At 44.9% G+C, this 15,527-nt stretch overlaps 1 protein-coding gene across 2 annotated transcripts in view; it reads right to left on the minus strand.

The window, feature by feature from the left end:
* Positions 1–15,527, minus strand: part of SPPL2B (signal peptide peptidase like 2B) — a 46,108-nt gene that overhangs the window by 12,510 nt on the left and 18,071 nt on the right. For both annotated transcript variants that reach the window (XM_075903153.2, XM_075903154.2), the window contains exons 5-9: positions 14,197–14,336; positions 12,160–12,302; positions 6,559–6,655; positions 6,164–6,280; positions 1,807–1,888 (exon numbers count right to left, since the gene is read on the minus strand). In XM_075903153.2, the coding sequence (XP_075759268.1) occupies positions 1,807–1,888; positions 6,164–6,280; positions 6,559–6,655; positions 12,160–12,302; positions 14,197–14,336 (579 nt within the window). The remainder of the gene's footprint in view (positions 1–1,806; positions 1,889–6,163; positions 6,281–6,558; positions 6,656–12,159; positions 12,303–14,196; positions 14,337–15,527) is intronic.

Genomic DNA, 15,527 nt, shown 5'->3' on the forward strand with positions numbered 1-15,527 from the left:
AATCAGCATCACAGAGAACTGAAAGCTCCAATAACTAATTTTACAGAAACTTACAGATATGGGGGGGCCCCCCAAGGGAAGAACATTTAGGCGGGGCTACACTGTGAACCGATGGAGTTGCTTTTCTGTTCTCCTTCAGATGCTCTTCTAAGAGCACCAGTCTGAGACCTAACACACAATGCTGGGGCCATCCTCATCAGACATCCGTCTGGATAGATAACCCAGCAGCCTCAACAGGTACAAACCTAACTCTGCTTCTGTTCTTGGCAGGTCAAGTTCCAATAGAAATACTCTGGCCCTACAAGCACCTTTCTGTGTCCATGACTTGGAAAGCTGTGGAAGAGCCCCAAGTGGGAACCCTGATCACTGGTGGAGAGGCCACAAATGCATTTTGTTCTTCCCCTTTGCCCTGTTCCCTCATGGACTCTCCTTTCTCTTACATTTAATTACTCCTGAGGGCGTTCTGCACCAAAATACTAGCCATTCTGCATACATTTTAAAATTCTGCACTGTTATTTGTTAAATAAATGGGGGCGCCAGCACAGCATTGGGGAGAAGGTGTCACTGGCTGCACAGAGCTTGAAGATCACTGGTCAGCTCCCCCAGATACTGACTCAGCAGTGGGGCTGCACCCAACCCTAACAGAGCACAAGGACCAGGCCTGCCCCCAAAACACCTCGGAGCCCTGCCCCTCCATGGCAGGAGCAGCAGTGCGGGCAGGCAGGCTCAGCAAAGCAGGATCCAAGTGTGGAGAGGCTAGTGTGGGGGGAGCTGGGTGTGGATAGCCCAGTGAGGGGATCTGGATGTCCAGAGGCTCATTGGGAGGTTCTGGGTGCAGCAGTAATAAGACTCTGGATCCCCATCCCACTAAGCCTTACTCCCCCAACCTCTCATTGAGCCCCCTCACACCCAGAGCCCCCTGAAGAGCTCTAGCCACACTCATTCTTCCCTCTCTGAGCTCCCATCACCTTCACCTGGATCCCCCCTCTCCATAGGAGCTGCTGGATTCCAAGTGTGGGGAGAAGCTCCTTGAGGAGGTCTAGGGGAGGCTTGGCAGGAAGGTTTAGGTATGAGGTGGTCTGGATGCACGGGGGTTGGATGGATGGGGGAAGCAGCTTCCTGTACAGCCATCCCTCTTCCTGCAGCTGAGGCACAATGGGTGGAGGAAGCATGCAGGGGGAGTTTGCAAAATTTCTAAAGCTGGGGGAGAAATGTGGGGTGGGGTCTGACAGCCCAGGTGCTCTGCGGGACAATAAGTCCAATCCTCCTCAATCCAGTTGGGACTAGTAGCTGAGCCTGGCACAGATAGAAGCGACTAGCTGGGTGTTCCCCAGACCCATCTCCTCCCCTACAGCAATCTACCTCTCTGCTCGCTACCCCAGCACTCAAACATACTGCTGGGAGGTTGGTCACCACTCTGTTGGCTTCCCTTTGCCTCACCATCAGAAAATCATTTTTCTGCAGGAAAGCAAAGTAATCTGCGGGGAAAATAAATTCCACATATGCACAAAAGTCAGCCAGGAGTAACATGTATATGACAGTAGTTGGTGATTTCAGATAGGGACTATTTTTGGTAAGCAGCCAGCTCTCTACTGGATGAGAAGTTACCAACTTTGTGCAAGCCATTTGATTTCTGAAATATCTTTGTCCACATGATATGCTATTTAAATTTCCTCCCAATCAATCCTCACACAACACCAGTTAAAATCAGAAACGTGTTTCCATATAAATATGTGAAATCAAAACCTGCCCTTTTTAAATCCCATGTCTGAGCAGGTTATTTTGACACGTGCGCAGTTTCTGTACCTTGAATGTAGGGAGTCGGATTGTTTTCAACATGTAAAGGCAGAAGGCAATTCCCAGAGCATCTTGCAGAACCCATGCCCATCTAGAGAGACAAGAATGTTACTTTTCTGCAGCAGGCACAAGAAGAGCTAATCCAAACAGGCTCTCTCAACCAGGTTAGGAATAGTCACTCACCACCCATTTGGGCAAAGGAGGCACTAAATAGACACGTTATTTGTGCTGACTTTCTCTCTCTTTTGAATTAACCTGTATAATAAACTTAGAAACCAGAGATGGATATAAAATGTAATAGCTAGTGCCTCACCTGTTATGACAATAAGGATAATTTTAGTCCTTAGACACAAACTAAGAATGACTGTTAAAAGATCAGAGCGCATATTTCAGTAACTTAAGTTAGTGTCTTTGTGAAAGGTATTCGTGGTTGCAGTGCTATTGAAGTATAATTTATATAGTCAGCTATTACATCATAGTGTGTATATAAAATGCATTTCTGATGTCAAGCTGGGGTATTTCATGTACTTCTATTTGATACAGCCTAGAAAATAACTTTTAAATTTCTGTGTAGATTTAATCGAAATTTAATTTTGCAAATTTACCTGCAGACCTATTAGCAAGGAAGTTAACAACCGTAAGAATAAAAAGGCCATTGTGTAATAAAAGGTACTTTGTTAATTTATTTTGGCAGATAATATTCAGCTTTATTTATTTCTTACCAGTAAATGTGCTTCAGTACTGAATTCTTAGAAACATGAGACACCACAACATCCCCCTATTTGCTGAGAAGTAGGCAGAGACCACAGGGTATTCTGTGGCCTGTCAATTAGCTGAGTTACAGTTTATGAGGTTCTGCTGTATGTCCTAACTGAGAAAATTTAAAACAAGCTGCTCAAAAGTTTGCCACTATTAAAAAGAATGTGAACTGTTATCTACTGCAAACTATATTGAGGTAAGTTACACTGTGCCTTATCTTGGCTGCTCTGCACGTTGTAAAGGCTTACATTGTTACAGAGAGCCAAATATTTTCATTATATCTGATCAAATCAGTTCAGTTAATGTTCCAATTTTCAAGGTAGCCAAGAAGAATTTTACACTGGGGGAAAAAAGCCAGCTGTGTGTCCCCATAGAAATGGCAGACGGCATCACTGCTATCAGCAAACATACGCTGATTAGTCTCTTCTTGCTTCGAGTTTCTACAGCCAGAACAGATTAAAGAAGCCTCTCTTGGATCCCCTCTCTAGTACAGGTTATAAACCAGAACAACTAAAAATGTGATTTTAAATGGAGTTAGTTAAAACCAGCACAAACCTCTGTGGGGACATTCTTGCATGTCAATCTGGCTTACACCACTTCAAGTGCCTGAGGAACAGACTTAAGGGAAATGGCTACCTGTCAGGTTGAAATTGATTTAAGAGTGCCCACTGAAGAGATGTCTACACAGCAAAGAAAAACCTGCAGCAGGCTTGTGTCAGCCAACTTGGGCTCATGAGGCTCAGGCCATGAAGGTCTTTCCTTGCTGTACAGATTCCCCATGCCCAGAAGTCTACATAGCAATGAAACAGACCTGCAGCCCATCCCTGATGATCCTGAGTTGGCTAGCACAGGCATCTGCAGGTGTCTAGCTGCTGTGCAGACGCACCAGAGAGGTTTGCAGTGCTTTAACTCAGTGCCTCTCAACCTTTCCAGACTACTTTCAGGAATCAGATTTGTCTTGCATACCCCAAATTTCACCTCCCTTACAAATGACATGCTTTTACAGGAGTGTGGAAGTATTTTGAAGGGCAAGACAGTTGAAGTGATCGCCTGACTCCAGAGCAGGAATTACTAATGTGAGAGTATCAATCCTGAACTACCAATTGCATATGAAGGTGTTGAGTTTCCTCAGGTCCACAATGGGTTGACAATCTCCCTTTTCCTTTGGGATAAGGACATATTTTCTGTAGAACCCTTTCCTCCATACTGAAGAGGGACTTCCTTGATCGCTATGAGAGAACACAGCAAAGAGGGCTTTCTGATGTAGAGGTCCTTGTAAGAAGGGTTCCTAAAAAGGGGTTGGGGGAAAGGAATTAGGCACTGAAAATAACTGGAAGGTATATCCAGATGTTACTATCTCTATAGCCCACCAATCTTTGGTGATGTGAGACCATACATATCTGAATTGGGTTAAATGATTTTCAAAGGGAGGAGATCTACATGTTTGGAGTCAGTGGAGTTGGTCTATACCTCTTTTTAAGCCATGTGGCCTTTTGGACAAATAAATCTGATTTCTTTGGCTCTTGTTCTCTTGACATGGACCTGGACTATCTGGTTTTTTTGCTGGCTGCCATAACTACAAGGAAGATGAGTCCCGGGTAGGTATAAAAATTCCACACCATTGGGAGCCACTAGCTAATTTCTGTCTGACATGCAAGAGGAAGGGGCCACTGTGGCCAGTGTTTGCTACAGAACTCTGGCCAGGTCCATGATAGTCCTTCAGTCAATAAGGTTACCTCCTATCCTCCCTGTTGATGTAACCTGCAGAATGTCCTCCAGTTTCATCCTCTTGAAAACTTCAGGAATCCTTTAAAATCCTTCATCTTTAGGACAGTATGGGAAATTAAAAACAGGACCACAAAAGGGCCACTGGCTCTCCTCCCATCTCCACTGCATCCTCCTCCTTCACCCAAGGGAGAATTGGGGAGGTTGCTGGGTGGTCTGTATGGCTGGGGCAGTTGAGGAAGCAGCCTTGAAGCGGTACAGTCTGTCCCACTAGCTTGGCGGTACTTGGTATTGCGGGACATGGGCTTGGTGGCCAAGGGGCTGGAAACTCTGGCTTGTGGCTCTGAGGGGTCCCATGCCTCCCTCAGAAAAAGTGCCTCAAATGTCTATCAGGGCAAGGCCTGGGGAGAGTCCCGGGTGAACAGATGTTGGCTGTTGGTATCTTCCATGCCCGCTACTGCTGAAGAAAAAGCACAGTCCAGTTCCATGGCTGGTGTCAGCCTCAGCATCTTCGCCACTGGCCAAAGAACTACTCCACACTGCACGGCAGGAGGGTTTGGCAGAGACAGCTACATCTACGCCGAGCACAGGGGAGAAGAGGCTCAAGCTGTAGGATACCCTAATGGTGATGAGGAGTGCAGGTAGCATGGCCATGTCACGCAGAGCCGAGTCTTCCCTGTCAGTGTTGGCATGGCTACCAGAGACAGACGTGATGTCCTGCCATGCAGTACTGTGCGCTGTGGGGTTGAAGCATACTTTGCCAGCAGAGCAGAAGAGGTGACTATGGCCAAGCTTCTAGGGGAGTAGGGAGCCTTAGATCTGTTCTAGACGATCCTGGCATGTCACTACTGGTGTAGAACTGAGTTTGATGGGAATTACATAGTGCCATAAAACCTCAGAAGCCATTTGTAGCCAAGGGATGGACTTGTGCTTTGAGGAAGCATAGGTACAGATCTTCCTCTTGGGATCTCACACCCTGAGGCTTGTTTGTTGACGGTCTCCTTGTCTTCAGAGCTAAAGCCGGAGTGGCCAGAGCCAGGACTTTGGGGTAGAGAGTCCACATTCATGCTCTTAGGCTCTGAAGGCCCTGCAATACCCACTCCTGCACCGCTTTTTGCCTTTTATGCTGTTCCCACATGCAAAACCCTTAGATACCACAAAGCCAGAGAAATTATTTTTTGCCCACCCAATCCTGCCCACAAAATAGTACATTTTACTCACGCCCACTACTCTGGAAGCAGGTCCCGTGGGACCTGCGGGGTCCCAGTCCAACGGTAGACCCTAATGTACAGATCCTGCTGGCCAAAAGGCTCTGAATTTGAGTGCATGAGGCACCCGGGTACAGTTAACAGAACTTGCATATAGACAGGAACTCGAAGGAGAATGAGTAGTTGAGCGATCTATACCAAATGAGTAATGCTTTCATAAAGAGCCCAGATGATCCATTCCTAACAACCGCTAGGAGCCACATAGCCAGATCATGGACCAGTCCTATATCCCTGTCCAGCACAGAGACTGGAGGGGGAAATTCCACCCAGCAGAGGAACATATCACCTATTTCCATTCCCATTCTGGAAGGCTTAGGCCCTGCAAAATGTAAGTCTATTTGGGACCCCAATGGCACCAAAAGATGCAGTGCCTATGAAAACCTGGGCTTAGTGGCAGGTACAGCTTTATGGACCATGGGTCAGTGGGCTCAGAGTGCAGTGCAGAGATAAAGTGCTCAGTCCCTGGAAGGGGCGGTTGACAATTTCTAGCTGCCTACATTGTGTAGCCCCTCCTTCCTCCCTCCACACAGGCTTCTGAGGGGGCTGTTAACTTGGTCTTTTGGGTGACACAATGTAGTCAGTGTTGCAGTGTGGCAGGTAAAGCCTTTACTTACTGATCTTCATTTCTGAAGACTCCCCAGACCACACTAACGGAGATACAAAACACAGCCAGAAGCAACATCCGAACCTGCGGACGCTTGTGAAAATATGGCAAGTTGTTGTCAGGGATCCTGAAAGTGGAACACACAGTGTGTAAACATTAACAGACAAAGGGACTATCAAAAGCACGTTAGGTAACTCTTTTCACAACACACAAGCATAACGGAAAACAACCACTCAGACCTTCTCCAGCTTCTTCGCATAACTACCCCTTTTCAGTTTAGCATTTTTAATTATACAGCAACAATCCAAGTCTAACTCTGATTTAACGCTAAAGGGAAGGATCACACAATCTAAGACTTCATGAAACACATTTTTGCCTTAAAAATGTATGCAAATAGTCAAATACCTGCATTTCCCCAATGGGAATCTTCTTACAAAGGGAGACAGACAACTGTAGAGACCAATGGAGGCAGCCAGGCAGAAAATCCCTATAATAACATAGACTGAAAGAACAACATGAATCAGTGAGGGTCACTCATGTCTCAACCACATGGCTCCACAGAGCCCCAAACTGGAGAACACAAACCCATTTTTAAAAGGGTATTAACAGCCACCACTGCTATCTAGTAGGATTATTCAGGTAAATAAAATGTTGCTTTTCATGCAAGGAAACAGCAGCTGACGTGGGGAGGCAGGGTAGAGGCTGTTTACAGTTTTGTAGCTAAACAGTTGAATTCTTCAGGGGATTCTAAAATATTGCTACTTGCACCCTCAGTTTCTTACTTCTCAAAGACTGTTCAATTCCACCTAACTCATCCTGTCACTTGCCCATTTGCTGTTATGCAACAGATTTTATTAAGTTCAGTGAATAGGTAACAAGCTGTATCTTGCAAATATTTAGCAATCGCACTAGATTACACCAAACATGGACCAACATTCACCACTTTATCTACAGTGACTAGATGAATATGTGACCATTAAACGGGGGTTTGTTAATCAGTTTTATTAATATGTTGACCTAACAGGATTTTCTGACTCCATTCCTTACAAAAAGATGGGGCATAAAAATTACCGTATTTTCCAGCGTATAAGACGACTGGGCGTATAAGACTACCCCCTAATTTTCCAGTTAAAACATAGGTTTTGGCCTATACTCGCCGTATAAGACTACCCCCCCTTCCGAGGCAACACCATTTAATAACATCAGATTTGATTTATCGTACTTGCGTGCCCGGGGCCCGGCGCTCCCCGCGCCCCATGTGCCCGGTGCCAGCCCCGAGCACTGTGTTGGGGACCAGTATCAGCACAGGTACGTTCTATATCCGGCGTATAAGATGACCCCCGATTTTTGGGGGATGTTTTTTAGTGTAAAAAGTCGTCTTATACGCCGGAAAATACGGTATGTTGCTCTACAAACCCTTCAATGGCTATTACCTGGAACTCACTTCATAAACTTTCAAGCAGCGTTTCCAGGTTCCTTTCTGAAGTGATCACATAATTTAAGAATAATTTACTAAATTACATAATAAATGTATTACTCATAAAATTTGATGCTGCTTTCCATGATTTAATAACATTAAACTGACTAACAGAACTCAGATTATACATTTCAGTTACAGAATCATCTCCAGGCACAACCAAGAGCATGGAGCACTTCCTCACAACACCAGCAATAGATTTTACCCAGGAATTTCTGCAGCAAGCCTACGACTCGTGATTAAGCTAGAGTAGGTATTTTGGAAAGATACACCCACACTGAAAAAAAAATTAAGTAATGAGGAATCCATCATGCCCCTACTTAAATGATTTCAATTACTATGTTTCAAAAACAAGCCTTATTTCTTTCCTAAATCAATTTCACTTCAGTTTCCAAACACTGAATCTTATTTTGCTTTTGTCTGATACATTAAAGAGCTCTCTACTATCAGAAATCTTGTCCCCTGATAGGTATTTCTAGACTGTGATCAAATAATAAGCTTCTCTTTGATAAGCTAAACAGAGCTTCTTCAGCCATTAACTGAACATGGCTTCTTAAACTTAATCTCTAGGGGTATGTCTACACTACAAAATTAATTTGAAATAAACAGTAGTTATTTCGAATTAACTTTAATAGCATCTACACAGGCAAACCGCTATGTAGAAATAAATCCGAAATAGTGGAGTCCTTATTTCAAATTTGGTAAACCTCATTCTACAAGGAGTAACACCAAATTTGAAATTGCTATTTCGAATGAAGTACTGTGCAGACACTTAATTCGAAATCGGGGGCCTTCAGCCCTTCCTAGGGAGCCCGGGTGGCCACTCTGGGCACAACCAGGAAAGCTTACTCTCCTCTCTCCCAGCCCCAGAGCCATTAAAGGGGTAGACCCTGGCCACAGTGCCTGTGCCAGCTCCAAGCCTGCCAGCCCAGAGCCAGCAGTGGCCACCGGGGCCCCTGACCCAGTGGCCCCAAAACATGAGCCATCAAGCCACTGGCAGACAGCCCTCTACCACTCCTCAGGAGCAGTCTGCCAGCTCCCAGGAGCCTGACAGGGGCTGGAGAAGGCGGGTGCCTTCCTGGTCCAGGATGGAGATCATGGACTTTATTCAGGTTTGGGGAGGATGCCCCCAACATTCATGAACTCCGCACTAGATGGAGGAACGCGGCCGTGTATGGCAGGATAGTTGCCAGCCTGGCCACCAAAGGCCACATGAGAACCCAGGAGCAGGTTAGCATGAAAGTCAGGTTGGTCCGGCAAGACCCCCAACTCTGAGCCCTGAGCTTCCCCTCCCCCTTCTTCCCCTTGCTTTCCCCTTCCAGATTTCCCCCTCCCCTCTTCCACCCTCTCTCTCTTCCCCTCCCACCTCCTTTTCCCAGTCTCCCCAGAGGTTCACCACCCCCCCCTCCAGTTTTGTTCAATAAACCCAGTTTCTATTATTGAACATACGTGTTTTTTATTTGACATCAGGAAGGGGGGCTAGGAAGAGGTAAGTGGAAGGACATGAGGGAGGAATGGGGCACGAGCCCCCGGTGGGGAGGACCGGGGAGGCTCTGAGGGCTTCCCGGGGTGGACGCTCTCCCTCAGGGCCTCCTGGATCCTGACAGCTCCCTGATGGACCCCCCCCAGATAGCAGCCTGCAGCAAGTGCAGCTGGGCTGATGGCAACGACCCCACGAAACGCACCAGGGGCAGCTATGGCTCCATGTGGCTGAGTGCTGTGGTGTCCCGAGTGCAGGCACTCAAGGCACTCCAAGACAGGACTGCTTTGCTGTCCCTCATAGAGGTAGACAAGCAAGCGGGGAACCCTGAGAACTGTCTGTCCGGGGTGGGGGTAGGGTCCCTTTAAGCACGGATCTCAATTAGCCTCAGACAGCAGCCCCACACACTAAGTCCTAACCTGATGCCCTGCCGGCACTGGTTCTGGCCAGCCTTAACTTTGGTTCAGGGTCCACTCAGTGTGGACGTGCTAGTTCAAAATAGCAAAATGCTATTTTGAAATAGTTTGTGTATAGATGCATTATTTCGAATTAGCTTAATTCGAATTAACTATTTCGAATTAAGTTAATTTGAAATAGCACTGTAGTGTAGACATACTAGTAGACCAGATACTAGTAGACCAGACCTAGGCACATGATAACCCTTGGAAACCTTGCACTGACGAGGAGGATGTGTCAACACCCTCGAGGTTCTTCTTCCATCTCAGTTTCTATGATTATTACGGAAGTAGGAAGTTCTAGTCTTTCCGCAAGATCATATCTGCGGAGCCAGTCATTCTTCACAGAGGCGCTGGAAAGTACTCCCGAGGGAATTCTTCATCAAAAAATTAAAAATTCTGCGCTCATTTTAAAATTCTGCTAATTGCACTTGTCAATAAAGCACTGTGGGGACTTGCTTTCCCTTCAGAAAATCATTTGTGGGGAAGCAAAGAAATCTGCAAAGGACACGAACTGTGTGTGTGAGCCATGGCGAAGGATTTACCCTAGGAGCAAAAAAAAGGGGGAAATGCAAGATTACGTTAAAAAACCCTGCTGCTGCAAACATCTTTGGGCTACATTTTGGGCTTAACTACTCCAGAGGTTCCTTTAGAAGAGAAAAAAAAATCCAGTTTTTTGCTTACAAGATAAAATTATTCAACAAATCTAAATCAGCGTCTGTTCCTGAAAGGTTAACTAAAATATAGATAACTTCAGCTCATACACTACATCTTTTCTGACCATTGGATGCCATGGATTCAAAGCTGAAGACCACATTCATGGGATAGCAAATGTGCTGAGACACACTACACCAGCCATTAAACATTTTAATTCAGAAACTGATCTCTAACAGGCATTCCTACTCTAAGAAGTGCAAATTAAGGTTTCATGTCTATTATACATCAATAAGAGTACAGCCTCTCCCTGAGTTACGAACGAGTTACAGACCAAACACTTAGCTGTAACTCGATCTGTTCGTAACTCGGACCCCATTGAGTTACATAGCGACCGTGCTGTTCGTAAGCGTGCGTCGCGTTCGTAATTCAGGGACCGCCTTTACCACCGCTCCATGGGAGCTTTGGTTGTAAATGTGAAGTCGTAATTCGACCATTCGCAACTCGGGGACTGGCTGTAGATCAATTTTTCCTCAGGTTAGAAGTTATTTGAGAGTAATGGCTTCCTTTCCAGCTGACACCAGTTGCAATGTCATTCACTTCAATGGGGCTACAGAAGGGAAACCGATAGATGAATTTGGCCCTGCAATTGGAATGATCCCATCGATTCACAAGCTAGATGAGAATACAGTTCACCCTCAAAGAGATGTGCAAATCTGTCAGAGCAATCCAAAGTAGTAAAAAGCATACGTGGCACTAGAATAAGGAGATGAGATTCTAAACAAAGGAAAGAACCTAACCTGTTTCTGATATTGTAGCCATTTTTACAATCACTTTTCAAACAATGCATGCACTTTAAGGGGACAAGAAACACAGAATACTAGGACTGGAAGGGACCTCGAGAGGTCATCAAGTCTAGTCCCTTCCCTCACGCCAAGCACCATCTAGAATTAGATCATGCCTGACAGATGTCTATCCAACCTGCTCTTAAATATCTCCACTGATGAAGATTTCACAACCACCGGAGGCAATTTATATCAGTGTTTAACCACCCCGACAGACAGCTTTTCCTCATGTTCAACCTAAACCTCCCTTGCTGCGGTTTAAGCCCATTGCTTCTTGTCCTGACCTCAGAGGACAAGGAGAACAATTTTTCCTCCCTCCTCCTTGTAGCATCCTTTTAGAGAGCTGTTTTCAAGTTCAAGTATGTCCCCTCTCAGTCTTCTCTTTTCTAAACTAAACAAGCCCAAGTCTTTCAGTCTTCCCTCATCGCTCATGTTTTCTAGACCTTTAATCATTCTTGTTGCTCTTCTCTGGACCTTCTCCAATTTCTCCACATCTTTCCTGAAATGTGGTGCCCAGAACTAGACACAAGTCTCCAACTGAGGCCTAATCAGAACAGAGTAGAGTGGAAGAATGACTTCTTGTGTCTTGTCACCATGCTCCTGTTAATGCACCCCAGAATCGTGTTTGCTTATTTCACAACAGTGTCACACTGCTGACTCATATTTAGCTTGTGGTCCACTATGCCATTAGATCCCTTTCTGCCGGACTCCTTCCCAGACAGTCGCTTCCCATTCTGTATGTGTGAAACTGATTGTTCCTTCTTAAGTGGAGTACTTTACATTTGTCCTTATTAAACTTCATCCTCTTTACCTCAAACCATTTCTCTAGTTTGTCCAGATCATTTTGAATTATGACCCAGTCCTCCAAAGCAGCTGCAACCCCTCCCAGCTTGGTATCATCTGCAAACTTAATAATCATACTCTCTATGCCATTATCTAAATCGTTGATTAAGATAATGAACATAACTGGTCCTAAAACAGACCCTGAGGAACCCCACTTGTTCTGCCCTTCAAGCATGAATCTGAACCGTTAACAACCACTACTTGATAATGTATAGCATAAAATAATTTTTACAGAAATACAATAAAAAGCACCTAAGTCATCATAGAAGAAATAAAGAAGGACCAGCATAGAGCAGCACATCACCACAAATATACAGATCATGATGGGAGTGACATCAACTGTTTCGTCGTCATGTTTTTCTGCCCCATCATCACGTTTGTGCTTCATGTATCGCCTGAAAGAGAGCAGCATGTCGATAATCAGATCCTGCCGTGAACAGACAAGGCCTCTAATCCTTGATGGGGCACAGCACAGGAAGGGGACCATGGCAGGAAGAGGATGAGAACAGGGCAAAACCCGTGCCTTCATGGATTCCTACTGAAGTCAACAGAGCGCCACCAATGGCTCTACCTATGCAGTATCAAGGCTTAGAATACATGTGCGCCTAATGGATAATGTACCATGTATAAAAATCTGTCTCGATTTTATCATTAGTATTAGTTCCAATCTACTACTACTAATGAAGAGAAATCAGAAAAGCTATCATGGAATAAGTCGTTACAGGAAACGCCCGACTTCCGACCACCCAAGTTATGACTCCCTGAGCTTACAAAAATGGTTGTAAGTGCGGAAGGGGCCGAAAGCCCCCGACTTATGTCTTCGGCCCGCACGGCGCCTATCATAAATGAGGGTTCGAGTACGAAACCCCTGACGCTTCCCCAGGAACCAATCGTGTCCCAAGTCGGGGGCGCCTGTACTAATGTGGATAAAGTCCTCAACAAGTCAGGTGATAGCTAAACTAACCGTTACAATTTCAGCAATGGGTCTCAATGAACAGTGTTTAAAAAATGAAGTCATATATATATTTATTTTAGAGATCTGTGCCTATCTGTGAGTCTATTTGTTCAAGAACCCCTCCTAACTGGTAAGCATGCCAGGACCACTAAATTTTCTAGGCAGCTTCCTCTTATCGTTACTTAAAGCAAGGTCAGGGTTTGGTTGTGTCAGGACAATAGGATGTGCCTGGAATTCTATAGTTTTCCATAACATGGAAAGGGAGAGGTCTGACTGGATGGACAGCTATACTACAGAGCGACCACCAGGAGCAGCAGGAGTGGGTGGCAGCACAAGGAAGGCAGCAGCCAGCTGGGACCAAGGCTCAACTTTTTGCTGGCCACCGACCCAGGTAAGTGGCGCCTCTGTCTTAAATCCCTCTCCCCAGGTCCCTGCGGGCTTCCCGACACCTCCCTTAGAAGCCACACCTGGAGTGTGCCATGCCATTCCAGGGCGAGGGGAGTGCTCCTGGGCCGGCCTAAATGGCTCCCTCTGCCCACCCCAGCCCCAGGGAAAAGCTGTTAGGGCCAGGGAAGCTTACACACCTTGTCAAAGGACAAGCCCTGTGTTGAGTGAGGTGCACACCTTTCTCCCTGGGCCAGCTCTGAGGAGAAGCCAGCAGGCAGGGTGTGCAGTCCCCAGCGCCCTAAGAAACCAGCCCCCATACTCTTCCTTGAGCTTCCTCTCACCCCAACCCCCTGCCCTGACAGCTGTACACCCACCCCCTGCTCTGAGCCCCTCTTCAATCCCCCATTCTGACTACTGCACCCCCTATACCCAGCTGTAAAGGAGCAAAGGCAAAGTCTTCAAGTATTTAATATTTTAAAACATGAAGCTGCTCAACAGATACTGTAAAACATTCACATTTTAGTCAACATTTGATTAAAATATTGTTATATTTCTTGCACTAAAATGATCACTGAGTGGATAAATAAATCCCTCCCTAAATGAAATTATACTAGAAAGAAAACAAGAGTCATGTAACATATTTTGTATGAACAAAAAAACACCAATAAAAGCCTAAAGGAGCCTTCACAGAGGCTCAGGTAGGAAGGCTAATATTGCCACTGGTTTCTTCTTTAACATTTTAAAAACCTGCTCCAAGTTTTTTCTTTGTCTATTAAGGTACCAAAACACAGAAGTGCAAGTTCTTTAGCAGCACCTCCAAAGGTCATTGCTTCTAGAACTGTCACTTCATTCCAGATTCACAGGCACCCCCACACGCCTTGGCCTTCTCAGAATCAAATTCTTTGGCCCATACATGGCCAGCAGGGCCCTCCATTTGCTCTACTTACTTTTTCACATCTCTGCTTCCTGCCCAATAGCCTCCAATTGCAACCGTGCCCACAGCCATTACGAAGATAATCACCATGTTATAGTCAAGAACAGGTTCATTTGGCGCATACATTGCCACCTTCACCGATTCGCCAAAACTCTGCAAAGGAAACATGAACATTACAAACTGCTTAGTGTTGCAGCCTCATCAGAATCAATTATTTCTTTAAAGCCAATAAGATAATGTCTAGTGATCTCGGAGGGTGAAAGTTTCTGCACTCATACTTCATATTGATGTTGACAGCTCCAGTGTTTGGGGAGAGATACTGAACATAATCTTTGCTATCTGGTATAGTTCTTGCTTTTAGTACTCCCACTGACTTTGTATTTTCCATCCTGTAATGTCCACTTGGTGCTAGCTGTTTTGTAGAAGGAAGAGTTTGTCTGTGTGAAAACTCCGTAGCCATGTGTTAATGTGCTCTATTTGCTTAAGGCCAGCACTTGTAAAACAGAATGAGCATCCTAGCTCCTACTGTGTTTGAGTTGGGGAAACACAGAAATTATAATGTGAAACCTGGAGGGTGTTATTGCACTTTCACAGAAATATTCATTTTAAAATATCCGTAACAGCCATCAGCCACTTGATGTTTCTCTTCCCTTTGTATTTTCAGTGCTGTGTCAATTACATTCGCTATCTGCATGACTTTATTACTTATTTTTACTATTCACATTAGCGTGTGACTTATAACTAGCAGCAAGTGACTAGTGCTTAGGACCTCATTCCAGTAACAGTGATTAGTGGTCTCCTAAATAAAAAAAAAAGTAAATTCTTGTGTCAAAACAAAATGTTTAATTTTATGTTTCACAAAACATAACAAAATGGACTATACATATACTTTTTTTGCAAATATAGAAGATACTAAAGTTATTTTCCATGTGTGTCAAGCTAAGAGACATTTAATTTTAAGCATAAAGTATAAAAATTTCTTCACTTCATGCATCAATACTAATAATTAAATATTTGGTTTCTGTGTCAAGAAAATGAACAAATTTTGTTTTATGCCTCAAAGGAACAGATACAGATAAGATACCAAATGGCTACTGAACATTTTGCAGTATTTATTTGTATTTGATTTCACATTAAACAAACCTTTGAAATTGTGCACCTTGTTAATTATCCCTTATTTTAAGTATATTCTTCTTTTACTAGTGAAATAGCCCGTCATAAGACGGGATTTTTAGGTCTCTCCTCCACGTTGGTCTTCTCTCCTGAGTGTGTGTGTGTGTGTGTGTGTGTCTCCCTCTCCGTCTCCCTCTCCCTCTCTCAGGTCTCCTCTACCTCCTGCCTCTC

The sequence above is a fragment of the Pelodiscus sinensis genome, chromosome 32 (assembly GCF_052426305.1).
Source record: "Pelodiscus sinensis isolate ZL-2025 chromosome 32, ASM5242630v1, whole genome shotgun sequence".
In the NCBI taxonomy this organism is placed as follows: domain Eukaryota; kingdom Metazoa; phylum Chordata; order Testudines; family Trionychidae; genus Pelodiscus; species Pelodiscus sinensis.